The 15,479-nt window shown below is 42.3% G+C and overlaps 1 protein-coding gene across 1 annotated transcript in view; it reads left to right on the top strand.

Moving 5' to 3' along the window:
- The first annotated feature begins 10,802 nt into the window (after window positions 1-10,802).
- The window catches only part of Nars2 (asparaginyl-tRNA synthetase 2, mitochondrial), a 103,256-nt gene continuing 98,579 nt past the window's right edge, over window positions 10,803-15,479 (top strand). The window contains exon 1 of the mRNA XM_021195118.2: window positions 10,803-11,206. Coding sequence (XP_021050777.1) covers window positions 11,066-11,206 — 141 coding nt within the window. The 5' untranslated portion in view covers window positions 10,803-11,065. The remainder of the gene's footprint in view (window positions 11,207-15,479) is intronic.

Raw genomic sequence — 15,479 nt, forward strand, 5'->3', positions numbered from 1 at the left:
AGCTATGTGTGCCAGGATATATAGGCCTTGGTGTGTGTGTGTGTGTGTGTGTGTGTGTGTGTGTGTGTGTGTGTGTGTGTGTGTGTGTGTTGGGGGAGGGAGAGGGGGGAGGAGAGGGGGAGACAGTGACCCTATTCCTGCCAATCTTAGGATGAGATTTCCAGAGTTTGGATACTCCTTGACCCCACTTTTGCTCTGGGCTGGCTCCCCCAAACCTGGTCCTACAGCTCTCCACCCTTAGGACTCCCCCTTTTTGTTTTATAAAGGGGAACTATCATCATAGTCGTCAGCCTCTTGGTTGGGAATGGTTTGGTATTCAAGGAGAACCAGGTTGGTAGAGACTTTGGCTCTGTTGTTTACTTGCTGTTTTAGGAACTGGATGGAAGAGGGATCAGGAGGAGGAAGGTTCCTACGGCCAGTGCAGGGCTGAGGAGGGGAAGGAGCTATCAGAGGGTTTCAGTACCATGGTGTAGAGGTGCCCAGGTCATAACTGGCTTAGAGAGCTTGCCAGAGATCCTTAGGTACTTCATGTTTTGTTCTACTATCATAACATAACATTTACATAGAAAACACATTTCTCCTCCAGGACAGCACAAGTCCCTCCCTGCTCAGCTGCCAGGCGGGAGTGCTCCTGTTCTGTAGGGCAACCCCTGAAAGAGAAGCTATCTGCTGTTGTTCGAGGTGGAGCCATGATCTGGTCAAGCTTGTTCTAGAAGTCATCAGATGGGTGTTGGGGTTTTCCTTCTTATAAAAATAAAAAAGAAAATGCTCAGATGACTGATTGCTCAGTGTATACTAATAATGAATACTGATAACCTGGATTCTAGGAAGACCATGCTTCCAAATTATCTATCATACGCATGAAGCTTTCTCAAACTTAGGATTTGCAGACTTTTTTTTTTTTTAAAGCAGAGCCAGAGACATAACTCACTATTGACAATATGTAGCAAGGGTTGAGATTCTACCACGAAAATAGCAATCCCTAGGAGAATTAGGGAGCTTCCCTCTGGGATGGTGCATTTCCTAAAAGTTCACAGACCCTATAATCAACAGCAAAGTCATTCCAAGAGTGGAGAACTGGGAATGGTCTCCCAAAGCTGTAGACAATAACTTTGTGCATGATTATAGAAAATGTAAAGAAAGAAATAAACAGATCAAAGGTTAGGATTTACAACCGTGAACTAAAACTAGATCACTGATAGAGCATTGATTCCCTACAACAATGGGAACATTTGTAGAATTCACTCTCTCTGAAGCATATCTTTTTTGTTCATGTTTTGGGCAACCTTGGGGGAAAATTGTCCTTTCTTTTCAATTTTACCCTATGAATGGGAAAAGCTGCAAAATGCAGGTATAATAATGAAAAGACTTCCAAGACACGGTGGGGTGCTCATTATGAAGCTATGTATGCAGTAAGACACATTTTCAAAAGCTATTCACCACCTTTGAAGTTCTGTATAATTCAAAAGAAAATATGAACACAGGAGGGTCGGCTCAGATTTTGTTATCAGCTATATACAACTTTACTGTTATGAATTATATTATTTTCTGGTTTGAAGTTTTAGACGTTAATCATGCACAAAAATATTTGCAAGCAGCGAGATCCAGCTTTGAATGATGTGCAGCAACATCCCAAGCTTTGTAGAATGTTCCAGGAAAGTCATCATCATAGATGAGCATTAGCCACATGACAAGGAACACAAAAANNTAAAGAAATAGGCATTTCAATTTTAAAAATCCACTTTCAAAGAGCAACAGGCTAAACAACAAAAGATGTGGGTTTTACATGATCAGAAACAAAATATAAAGTATCTTAATAATGTTCCTTAAGAACTGAATGTTATTTCTAAAGCAAGGGATAAGATACATATCAAGGTTTGCTATCCCTCTGTCCTCCCTGCTTTTTTTCATAACATGCCATTTTAAAGGCAACCCACAGAGTTGTAGAAGATCCTTACCATGCATTTAACAGAGGAGAGCTCATATATTCAAAGATACACCTTAGATTTTGTATAGATTTAATTAGAAATCTGTAAGAAGAAATAAGAGCATTCAATTGAAAATGGGTAAAATACACTGTCAATTGATCCAAGAGCATTCAATAAAATCAAACACTGAAAAGGTGCTCAGCAAGAATAAAGATCGGAGAAATGCAAATTTAAAGTGCTGGAAGAAATAACTAGCAGACAGTAACTGCCGTTACCAATACAGATGCATTAAGACATCTGATAGAGGTCAGAGAGTGGTTCAACACTTGAAAGCTCTTACTGCTCTTTCAGAGGACCAGAATTTAGTTCCTAATTCCTATATCCTATGAATGGCTTACAACAACCTGTAACTCCAATTCAAGGGCACCTGACAGCATCAGGTCGCTATGGACATTGCACACAGATATTGTGTGTTCAGACAAGCAGGCACACACATATACATAATTTATTTTTAAGTCTGAGAAGGAGGTTGGAAAAGTATCTCAGTGTAGAGAGCCCTGAGTTCCATCCCAATGGTCACACACACACACACACACACACACACACACTGGTAAGTTAGGAGGATGTTAAGTACAGAAAGTCTGGAAGATGACACTTTGGTAAAGATGTTTTTCTTTTTCTTTTCTTTTTCCTTTATCACAATCAAAGATTTAAAATCCTATACTATAGTAATTTAAGTCTTGGGCAAATGGATGCATCTGGAAGATACCATCCTTAGTGAGGTAACCCAATCACAAAAGAAGTCACTAGATATGCACTCACTGATAAGTGGATATTAGTCCAGAAACTTAGAATACCCAAGATACAATCTCCAAAACACAAGAAAATCAAGAAGGAAGTCCAATGATACTTCATTCCTCCTTGGAATAGGGAACAAAATACCCATGAAAGGAGTTACAGAGACAAAGTTTGGAGCTAAGACGAAAGGATGGACTATCCAGAGACTACCCCACCTGGGGATCCATCCCATCATCAGCCACCAAACCTAGACACGATTGCACATGCCAGCAAGATTTTGCTGAAGGGACCCTGATATAGCGGCCTCTTGTGAGGCTATGCCAGTGCCTGGCAAACACAGAAGTGGATGATCACAGTCAGCTATTGGATGGAACACAGGGCCCCCAATGGAGGAGCTAGAGAAAGTACCCAAGGAGCTGAAGGGGCTGCAACCCTGTAGGTGGAACAACAATATGAACTAACCAGTACCCCCAGAGCTTGTGTCTCTAGCTGCATATGTAGCAGAAGATGGCCTAATCGGCCATCATTGGGAAGAGAGGCCCCTTGGTCTTGCAAACTTTATATGCCCCAGTACAGGGGAACACCAGGGCCAAGAAGTGGGAGTGGGTGGGTAGGGGAGCAGGGTGGGGGGAGGGTATAGGGAACTTTCGGGATAGCATTTGAAATGTAAATAAAGAAAATATCTAATAAAAAAAAGAAGTTATTCTAAAGTTAAGTGATGCATGTTTATATTGAGTTTGCAACAATGTTACTCTTAAGAGCTCTGAATTCTGTAGAAGCAAACTAAATGTCCATTAACAAAATGGATACAAAAAATGTAGTTATTGCTATGGCTTCAGAGTAGGTTGTCCCTCCAGGGTTCATTTGCTGGAGGCTTGATTGCAGTGTGCAGTGGCATTAAAGGAGAGTGAGGCATTGAAGAAATGGATCCTGGTGGGAGGTGATTAGGTGACTAAGGGCACTGCTTTGGGAAGGGATTGTCTCTGCTGTCATGGAGTGAGTCTGTTCTTAAAAGCATAGCATTCTTTTCTGGTTGGAAGCTTGAGGTTAGTCATGCACAAACATAGTGACAAATAGCCAGAACCAGTCTTGAATAATGCATAGTGAAATTTTAAGCTTTAAGTTTCTTCCTTGAAGCTCACTGTACAGACCGGCATGGATTAGGCAGGGCCAACAGCAAAACAAAACAAGACCAAAAAGAAAAACCATGCGCCCCAAAACTTCCTGTGACTTCCTAACACAGTGTGATCTCTCCTTCTCACACACGCCCACAGTGATGCCACCCACCACAGTGTGACATAAGCTAGGGGATTTCACCAGAGTTCAAACAGACAGAGCTGCTCGCCCTTGGACATACAGCCTCCATGGCTGAATAATGTCTTTTCATTATTTTTTGTTTGTTCAAATAACCAAAAGATGGACTAATGCAGTTGCACCGGCTAAGTGAGATAATACACATCATGAAAAAAAATGAACAAGCTTCAGTACAGCTCCCTTTCCTTGAGGGTATCTTATAGCTCCTCCAGTGAATGCCTGAGGCCAAATAGCATCTCAAACCTCAAATATACCATGGATGTTCACATATGTGTATGGTGTGTTCATGCCTGTATGTTCACATGTGTACACGTACATATGGGGGTCCAAGATTGACAGAGAGTGTCTTTCTCAGTCACTTACCACCGTATCTACTGAGGCAAGGTCTCTCACCTGAACCAAGAACTCTCCTCTTTGGTTAGTCTGGTTCACCCCCCTTCCCCTGGGGGGTTCCCCCTCTCAGCTTCCGGGTGCCTTGGGATTACGGGCCAGTTGCCACACCTGCACAGCTTTTACATGGACTCAAGGGATCCAAAGTTTGGTGCTCAGGCTTGGATGGCAAGCACTTTACCTCTTAAGCCACCTTCCCAGCCTTGTACTGCGATTTTTGATTTGGTAAATGACATGGCCACAGTGACTAGCAAACAGATGGCGTATATACCGGACAGAGATGGCCCGTGGGAGAAGGAGCAGACTATATGAGAGTTCATGTTGTTCTCAGACTAATATCCTACTTAAGACCTTTGAATTGTTTCTGTAATTTCTGTTTAACATTTTGGCCCACGGGTCAACCTGAAATTATAGAGAGGGAAGGTGAAGATGGATGAAGGAAAACTACTGTGTAGCTAGAGGCAATGATATACCTGGGCCGCATGAAAATAATGTTGAGCAAATAAGTCACATACAGTTGTAATACATTCCGCAAGATTCTATTTGCAGGAGTTCAAATATAGGTAAAATGAAATTATAATGTTTAGGCTACATAGTTGGCTTGTTAAATTATGAAGAAAATTACAACCAAAGAAAGGTTCCATAATTAGCAACCCCGGTGGGTAGGAAAGCTGTAACTGAAAAGGTGAACCAGCTAAGATACTGCCTGGAAGTGCTCTTTGCCTTGACCCACATACTGTTTACATAAGTTCCATTTTACAAATACTCCTTAACTGCACACTTATGTTTTATGCATTTTCTGTTATTCATGGAACAACAAAAGCATTTTAAACCTTCTTTTGACCTCAGCAGTGAAAACTCAGGCAATTATTTTACAATTTACCCTCAAATAATAAGGCATAAAAAATCAATGTACTTCACACACTGACCTATTTGCAGTGGAAGTTATAATTCACATTCAACTCCGTTTTAGGAAATGCAAGCATCTGCCAATGAGTCAGCCAGTTGAGAAGTATCTAGAATTAACGGAACAAAATCAGAGTTAATAGCAGTCTGTCTCTTCCAGTTATGTCTAATCACTCCTAAATGTAGAGTCCCTTTCAAAAATCTCGAGCATTCAGGGTTTCTTTACCTGTAATATGATGCATGACAATGCATTAAGATAAACATATCTGCTGGGTGTGGTGGCACGTACCTTTAGACCTATCACTTGACAGGCAGAGGAAGGTAGATCTCTGAGTTTGAGGCCAGCCTGGTCTATGGAGTGAGTTCCAGGACAGCCAGGGCTACACAGAAGCATATCCCTTACATTCTAAGCTGTGAACCTCACAGCCATATGTGGGGCAGTGGGTGTGGGGGGAAGTGGGAGTGGGAGAAAACCTGCGTCCTACCAGAGTTCCGGTGCTCTGGGCGGGCAGACGTGGAAGGACTGCTGCATGCTTTCCACACGGTTGTGTGAAGCCACGGAATCCCAGCTCTCCAGGGTTGGACAAGGGGCAGTCCTAGATAACAGGTTCTCAGTCTCTGGCATCCCACGGTGGAGACCATGGAGGAGCTGAGACAAATGGGGGCCCTGGGGGCCACTTGTCAGCCCTGGGGCCGAAGGGAGAGTCCCTGGTCCCGTCCGTGGCTGGAGCGCAGGAAGGCTTTCTGGCGGGAGGTTAGATGCTGCTCATTAGAAGAAAGCCTATCCCATCATTCAAACACATCGGGCCTTAATGAGCAGAGACAGTCTATGGTTTTAGAGCTTTAGTGTAGAAAGGCAGGGGGAAGGAGAGAAGGTAGAAAGAGGCTGGCCATGGTCATGTGGAGAGAGGGGGCAAGGGAGAGAGAGTAGGAGGGCTAGAGATGAGAGTAGGAAAGCAAGGAGGGCCAAGCAGCCCCTTTTATAGTGGGCTGGGCTATCAGGTAACTGGGGAGGAGCTTACCTGGCTATAGTCAGGTAACTGTGGGGTGGNGTCTAGCCAGAATGCCAGAAGCTTGGGACATTGTCTGCATGACTTATAGTCACAGAATCATAGAGTTGGGGGCTCTGTGGTGTCAGGCTCCTGACTCTGGGAACATGGCTTGCTTTTTTGTCCCTTGTAGAGTTTTCTACTGGGTCACCGGAGCAAGCCTCATTCAACCAAAATAGGCTGCCTATCACAGTCCCACAGCCATAGTTAATAAAACACTTTGAGGTGACATAATACTGCATCCTACTGTGTGCTCGGCCTGTTTATTTAACATGCCTTTAAGAGAATAATAACCAACCTTACTTGCCTTTATTTCCCATCTAATCAGCTTTATATTTATAGTCTAAGTTAATATAGTCTAAGTTAATATCTGTAATTTTACAGCCTAAGTTAATACATATCTGTAATGTTAAATTATGTGCTTTTCCATGACCCTTACCCTTGAATAATGTCATAAAAATCATTTACTGAAATCAGCACACAGCATGAAATTGGACTCATAAAATGAGTATCCATTATAAATGTTGAACATAACATAAAGAATATTGCTTCATAAACAATGATGTTTGTAATATTGTTTGTTATCTGGGTCAGCTGGAGTCAGTGACTTAATCCCTTGTAAAACACTACTGAAACACTTTGTAAAGGATCCTTCATTCCTTCTCCATGTGACACTTTCTTTGCCAGTGAATACAGAGCAGAGCCCCTTGTTAGGGACCTACACAGACAGTCAGATTTGACAGCTTTCAGGCAGGCACAGAGTCAGACCCCTACAAGAGACAGACAGGAACAACAGAAGACACAGGGAGAGAGAAGTAGGAAATTCAAATCTCTGTTAAAGTTCATCACGCAGCAATGCCCCCAAAACTTCCTTTCCTCCATGTAACACTGACACATTATCAGTGACTCTGGGCTTATAATTAATGCACTCACACTGACCACAGGTATGTTCCAATTTCTGGGGTGATATGGACATCTATTTGTAGGCATAAATTTTTCCAATCTACTTTAATAAGGGTTCAACTTCTCCTTTAGTCAACCACCCACCAGAGGTAGCAGAAAAGTTATTAGGACATGGGGAAGTAGACCTGTTTAGAAATCGTTCTTTGGCAGAGAGTCCAATCTTCATCGTCAAGATATCAACAGTTCAGTCCAGTAGCAAACGCCAAATATGAATCAGCAGCTGCAGTCCAGTACACTTGGCAGATACCACACACAGACCAGCAAGAGCAGCTCAATCCAGAGGAAACCCCAAGACTCTCCAACTGGCTTGAGGCTGCAGAAGGAGCAAGAGCTGCAGGAACCTCACCAGACATTCTTTGGCAAGTTTTTTTTTCCATGTTGTCACCACAAGCAGAGCTCAGCACCATAATGTAAGGTGAGCCAATACATGCATGTCATTCGCAAAGAACAGAGGGGCAAAGCAAACCAATGCTCAAGCTCCCACTGTCTGTCAGGTCATGTTTATATTCCTTCTGAACATCATGCATCCTTTCATGTGTTTGTTATAGTAAAACATACTGTCACTTGTGTCTGCTTCAGAAAAACATTTTTTTTAAACGTCTGCTTTAGCAAGACATCCTTTCACCTGTGTGCCCCAACAAAACATCATTTGGCATAATTGACTTTTCAAAGAAACTAGTCTCTACTTAATCAGTTCACCTCAGATAGGGCACCATAAACAAAGCAGAGAGTCCACCCATATGAGGCTTAGTCAAGCAGTGAGACTATCCCCACACTAACACCCACCTCCTTCATCTCCACCTCTATGTGAGTATTTGAAAGTTCAAGTGACTTCCTGAGAGTTCTATCATGGGTCATACAGACAAGACTTAAGCAAGGACTTCTGATCACCAGGTTCATGGTTTTGTTCAACAGGAGAAAAAAAAAAGAAGGAGTTACACTGAAATGGGATTTTGATGAACAGGAAGAAGAGAACCAAAGCATAAACTTCTGAAACACTAATACACAAGGTTTTCCTTGTGGTAAAAAGTAGAAAGTAGAGCAATTGCCATCGAAGGTAACTGGGAACTGCCACAGCTTGTCAGAGGGCATATAATGTGGATCATCAACTCAGAAAAAAAATGCCAGGGCCTTGTGGAGTTCAAGATGAACTTTAGGCTACAACACTTAAACAATCTTTTAAATGTGTCCAGTATGTTAGTACAATATTCTTTTCAAATCAAAGTCATATCTAGTTTCATGAGACCTGAGCCTTCTTAATCTGGGGTATTCTTCTCAAGAAAGAGAATACATTATAAACATAAGTAGTTGTCAGTTTAGAACGGAAGAAAGAATTGTAAGAAGTTTCTGGTTTAAGTTAGCTGAAGTTTGTTGTGTAGAACCCTGTCAAAACCTTCCCAGTGAGGCTACAGAGATGGCTCAGTTTTGAAGAGTACTGGATACTCTTCAAGAGAACCTGGGTTCTATTCAAAGCACCCAAATGGCAGTTCATAACTGTCTATGACTCCAATTCCAGGAGATACAACATCTTCTTTTGGCCTCTGTAGATGCCAGGAACACATTCGGTACACAGATACACATGCAAGCAAAACACCTATACAAGTAAATTTTTTTTCTTTTACTTAAAAAATAATCCTTCACAGAGTTCGGGGATAATGCTGACAGAATTCACTGCGCAGATTAAAACAATACTAGAGAGTAACACCGCAGACATTTCATTTCTGTTTCTCACTCCAAGCCACTTTAGGAAACTTTGTGAATCAGAGAAAGTCTGGTAGACAAGTCTTTATGTTGTAAGAGGAACAGTTCATGGGTGTTTAATCACTAGGGTAACAAAATGAGTAAGTACATGGATGAAACAAGACTGTTAAGTAACGGGGGGTATACAGCAAAAGCTCTAAACTTCAGCAAGAGGGACTGTGATGATGGAGTTAAGACATGAAGAGTTCTTGGCAGAGAACAGCCACTCTGTGACACTCTACCTATCATTATGGCTGGCACAGTATGACATTCATGTTAGAAACGTCATTCCAGCTGCTATCGGGAAGGCGATGAATCTAAAGGCAGACATGTGGATCCAAACACTGAAAACAAATCAGAAGATGATAGAATTTGACACTGTAAAGGATAAAAAGGGAGCGGTTGGGTCTGAGCACAAGGCTTGCAGGCAGTGACCAGCTTTCACTGCACAGTTTAGATTACCCACTGCTAACTTTCCATTTCACCCACTGGGGGCCCTTTTCCTTGAGTTACTGAACAATGGTTCTCTGATTAGTTTCCTAATTAACCCTTTGCCTTAAGTAGAGGAAGATAGTCTCCCTGAGACTTAGCAGAGCAAAGAGGAGGAAGAAAGATGAGACAGAAAAACTAACCTGAAGAGAAATTGAGCTTGCTGGATGCTGGTTTCACTTTTTTTTTTGGGGGGGGGAGGAAGGGGGAGAGGGTATCTAATATACTTTTATACTTTAAGATGTAAGTTATCTCTACATATTCGGAAGGCTACAAGTTTCTGCTTTTTTCCTTTTTTTCCAAAAGTATTTTTATTGGAGATATTTTCAAGTCTGTCTAGTGAAGAGTTTTAGAATTCTTTCAGGCCATTTTCCTTCCCAGCAGATTTTCCTGCCCTCCTCTTACAGGAAAATTTCTGACATTCTCATCTGGCAAAATTCTAACCTTCCTCAAAGCTCAGCCTAATTATCTCTTTCCCTGGGTTGCCACTCCACTTACCACATACATATCTATGTGTGCTCTTGCTGGGTATAACGCGATGGCTTCTCCCTATTTCTGTCTCACGGTCTCTTTGTCTGTCTCTGTGTCTCTATCTCTCCCTCTCTGTCTCTGTCCCCCAACCATCATCTTTACATCATAAGCTCCTTGATGGACAGGACTATGTATGGTGTCTCACCGTGGCAACTTAATTAGTCCTTATTTTGATCTTTTCTCGTTTAACTAGATAAAAAGCATGTCTCACTGAGTTATGAAAAAAAATTTTTTGTGTAAACTTAAAACGTAGCTGAATATATGCAAAGGTCATTGTTTTCAGTTCAAACAAATGCAAATAAGAGAAAGACATGCCCATTCTGGCAGGCAAAGCTCCTTTTTAAGCAATGGAGTGTTTGGCTACCACCCAACAGTGACTTCAGCAGGTACTAGGTCTGGAGACTGACTTCCCACAGCTCAGAACTCCTCTCCACCCCTAAGACTCTGCACAGACACTTTCCTTCTGCATCCGTCAATACTGCCCACAAGAACAGAAGCTATTTCTGAGAAACCCCTGAGAAAGCCCTTGCGCCTTAGCCCCGCCCACCTCAGCTCTTGCACCGACCCCATCCGTCCCGCGCACATCACCCCGCCCCTTGGCCCGCCTCACAAGCTCCGGGACACAATCACGCATGCTCAGCCTCAGCCTCCACCCAGCGTGATGACGTAAGAGCGAGCACGGGGTGACGTAGCTCAGTTGCAACGTGCTTTAACTCTGGATCCGCGCCCGGGTCCCACGTACAGTGTCACACAGACCGCTGTGTTCCGTGTCGTCGAACCTTCCGTGCTTTCGTGAGCGGGACGCGGAGGAGGGGTCCCGTGGGAACTGCTCGGGGCGCCGTGGGAAGAGCGGCAGGAGCGCATGACAGCAGGACTGCGCGGCTGAGAAAGGCTGCTCCCGCGAACTGAGAGCCGGGACGTAGCCCCGCGTCCCGTGGAACCCTGGCCGGTCTCGCCATGCTCGGGGCCCGGCGCCTGCTCGGCGCGCTGCGCCTCTGTTCCTCCGTTTCCTGCCCCAGGCCCCGCGCGTCTGCCAAAATGCGCGTGCGGGAAGCCCTCAGGGTGCAGGACGCGAGTGGGGAGTGCGTAACGGTGCAGGTGGGTGTGTGGAAAGACTGCTGCCTGAGCTTGCTTGGCTTGAGCTGCCTCGGGAGTCTACACTTCTGGGACCGTACTGTTATTTTTGCAAATCGTTCTGATGATCCCAAGTGCAGCAGCTGAGCTTTCATGACACCCAGGGGTTTCTTGTAAACACTTTAATCGTGCGGAAAAGTTGAAATGAACACTCCCCTATTTGTTTGTTTATTTACTTATTTATTTTTGTAGTAATAACACGGGATGTCTTGACCTAGTTCCTTGAGAACAGAAATTCTGTCTTTCCCTTTTTCCCTGTTCACCTGGCTGGCAGGAAATAGTGGTTCCAGGTGTGTCCAGCCTTGACATTGCAACATGGTCTCCACCTACCAAGTTCATACTTGAGTTACCGCCTCTACCCTCCAGTTAAAAAGTCTCAAAGTTTCCCAGTCCATGTTGGGCTGCATTTATAGCTGTCCTCATTTGCTCACTGCGACTCATTGTACACAAGTTGGACACAGGAGAACCCATGCCTTGCCAATTTCAGTCACTTAGGCTCCTGAGATTTCCATGTAATTTAGGGGAAAGAGGAGAATGTTGTAGTTTGACAAACTAGGGGGCTGCAGTTGCCTTGGCTTAATTCACTTGCCCTACTACGTAGCTTGTTACTTATGGGCATGTCAGAACAGTGCCTCAGGCCCCAGTTTCTCTTATGAAAATGGAGATAATAGTCTGTATTTTGGAGAGTTCTGAAAATTAAACGGGTTAATGAGTACAGGCTATTTAGAACAGAGGCCTCTCGGTCAGTGTTAGCTGCTGTTATTTGTGGCAACTTTGAATAGATTCCTAAAGGCACAGAAAGTAAGACCGGTGCTTGGCTGTTTCCTCTTGAATTACTGAAACACACTAATTGGTCTTACCTTATTCCTGATTATCTGGCACTATGACCAAGCTGTACTTCCTTGCGTTTCTTTCGGTTTTGTACTTGTTCCATGATCCCAATCAAAGTTAGCAAAACTGTTTGCGGTACTCTTTGATTAGTTTGACATGCACTAGTTATATTATTTTTGTGATGATCAAAAGAAGATTCAAAGATGAACTGAACCAACTACCCAGGTACCAGGCCTTCTTTTACTTGGGTGTGTAGTGGTGTAATATGGAAACTGCTAGCCACTTGTGGCTCTGAGCATCTGAGGAGTGTTTTAACTGCATGGAGGTGTGTTCTAAGAGTATAATACATAATAACTTTGAAGTGTAAAGAAATATAAAAATATATTATAATTATATTCAAAAGTGAAAATATTTTTATATTTATTACACGTGAATGATATTCAGAGTATAATTGACTGAATAGCATGTTATTCATTAACTATTTTTACTTTTAATGTAAGGACAAATCTTTTTAAAGATTAGTTTTATCTTGTATTTGTGTATATGTGTTTGCATGAGTTTATGACACATAGATAGGAATACCTATGAAGAGCTGTAGATGGTGTCAGATCCCTTGGAGCTGGAGTTACAAGGAGTTGTGAGCGTCCCCAGAAGGTACTAGGAACCAAACTTGGGTCCTCTGAAAGAGCAGAAATTGCTGTTATCCTTGGAGCTAACTCTGTAAAACTCATTTTTCTGTTTAGCCCTAGTTTACAGCAATGTGGTGGTTATTAGTGGTGCAAATAAAGAGCTCTAAGAAAATAGGGAGTTCCTGAGCTGTGTGGAGCTCAAGAAGGTGGTACCTGCATATCAGGCTGTCTTGAAGGATGGTATTCCCAGGTAGGGTAACTAATGGACTGGACATAGCAGCAGGATGTGTTCCCAGGCAGGGCGGGAAGGAAAGGGCATTCTAGAGAAGCTCGTTGATCCTTCAGAATAGTAACTGTAGTTGAGTTCCAAGTGTACTACCTGATAATTTTTTTCTACCTAGATTATCTTTTAAATTATTTCTAAGTGTCTGTTCTTTTCACAAACACCCACAGCCACTTTGTTTAGCCCTGGTAAGGATTAAATAGCACAGTACTTAGAATTAAGGACAGAAGCACATCAGAAGTGTTCCATGTGAACTTTCCAACAAATAAAAAGAAGAGTGGTGCTTTGGAAGTTACTGTTTACTGAGATTGAGCAAATTCGGGTGCCTTTGGGGGCTGCGTGTGATGAAGTGCCCCGTACATGAGACTGAAGTGGGTTACACTTCATGCTCTGCAGCCCCTCTGTAGTCATATAACCTTGGGTTCACACTGGAACACCAGTTCATCAGCACTTATTTAACAGTCTGGAGCCACCGTTTACTTATTTGTAAGAGAGTTGTGATAATCATTAGGACTTTTATGAAATGGAAACAGTCTGAGACAGTATATGAAGGAAGTAAGCTTTTATTTTTAACATGACACATATCCAATATGTAGTAGATACCTTTTCACTTCAAATGTGTGTGTTGGAGAGATGGCTCAGCAGTTGGAGTACTTGGTACTGTTCTAGAGAACCAGAATTCTTTTTCCCCCAGAGGAGCTGAGGTCATTAGCAGAACCTAAACCGGGAGGCTCTCAACCACCATAAGTCCAGCTTCAGGGGATCCAGTGCTCTCTTCTAGCCTCTCTGGGCTCCTGCTCTTACATATCATACACATAAGTGAAAATAAAGAGGCAGAGTGTCATGATGCACACCTTTAATCCCAGTTCATGGGAGGCAGTGGCAAATGGATCTCTCTAAGTTCTGTGCTGGACCCCAGACCTTGTCTCAAAAACAAATAGCAACAAAAACATTAGATTGTTATCTATGTACTAGCAATAAACTTAAAAACAAGTAAGGGTGCCTCTTTCCCTTAAAGAATTTTGTGCACACTTGTAATAGTGTCTGTAGGTATTGCTGAGCGACAGACATGGTAGTAGTAGGAGGGTGAGGGTGTGTGTGTGTGTGTGTGTGTGTATGTGTAGTCTCATCTCTTGTTTTCCACAAGCCTGGTTAGTAGGAAGTATTTTTCCTGTATCCAGTTCTTTACATTTAGGGGATACCTCACGATGTATCTTTGTCTTTGAAAGCATTGTTCTCTGTTAACTCCTGTGCCAGTTCCATTCAGGTTGGGAATGTAGCTGTCAGCCGTCTTGCAATCTGCTTGAAGACTTCTCATCTGTACATGCACATACCTGTCATTTAAGTTAAGACTGTCTTTGAAGTTTATGTATCACTATGTGTTCATAATGAGACTTTTCTTTTTGTCATAAATTTTTATTTGTTTGGTTGTTAACGTTTCTGTTCCTGCTGCAGAGCAATTTTGCAGTAGCAAAAGATCACATTTGAAAAATGCTCGGGCTGGTGAGATGGCTCAGTGGGTAAGAGCACCCGACTGCTCTTCCGAAGGTACGGAGTTCAAATCCCAGCAACCACATGGTGGCTCATAACCATCCGTAACAAGATCTGATGCCCTCTTCTGGAGTGTCTGAGGACAGCTACAGTGTACTTACATATAATAAATAAATAAATAAATAAAGAAAGAAAGAAATAAAGAAAAATGCTCAAGAGGCTGTTTTTGATAATAATATTGTTAAAATGTTAATTTTTTGGTTATCATACAAAGAAATGGGTTTCAGTTGCAGGAGAGATGGTTCAGTGCTTAAGAGTACTCACTATTCTTTGAGAGGAATAAGAGGACAAGAATTTAGCTCCCAGTACCCACATAGGCCAGCTCCTAACTGTGTGTAACTCCAGCTCTAGGGGATCCAACACCTTCTCCTGGTGCTACTATACACATGATATATATAGAGAGACACAAAAATAGTTTTTTTTTTTAAATCTAGTATGAACCCACAAGAATTAAAAAAAATAGATTTCTTTCATTGTGACATTTTAATATGTATATTTCATTATACCCTTTTCCTTTGTTTTGTTTTTGAGACCTAGACAGCTGCATAGTCAGAGTTGGCCTCAAACTTGGGATCTTCTTGCCTTGGCTTCCCAAGTGCTGGATCGCAGATGTATACTACTATACTTAGCTACATGAGACTGTTGGTTTTTAATAATTTTTGTGTGATATTTTATAAACACAACAAAATCTTGTATGATATTTCAATCTAATACTCTCTCTGACTGACATAAGAGAAAGGCACTAAGGTGTAAATTTTTTTTTTGAGAGATTATGAATACCTCTAGCAGTCTTTTTCTGACTGTGTAATGAAAATGTAAAGTGTTTGTTTTTTGTTTTTTGTTTTTAGATTTATTTATTATATGTAAGTACACTGTAGCTGTCTTCAGACACTCCAGAAGAGGGAGTCAGATCTTGTTAAGGATGGTTGTGAGCCACCATGTG

The sequence above is a fragment of the Mus pahari genome, chromosome 1 (genome assembly GCF_900095145.1).
Source record: "Mus pahari chromosome 1, PAHARI_EIJ_v1.1, whole genome shotgun sequence".
NCBI lineage: Eukaryota > Metazoa > Chordata > Mammalia > Rodentia > Muridae > Mus > Mus pahari.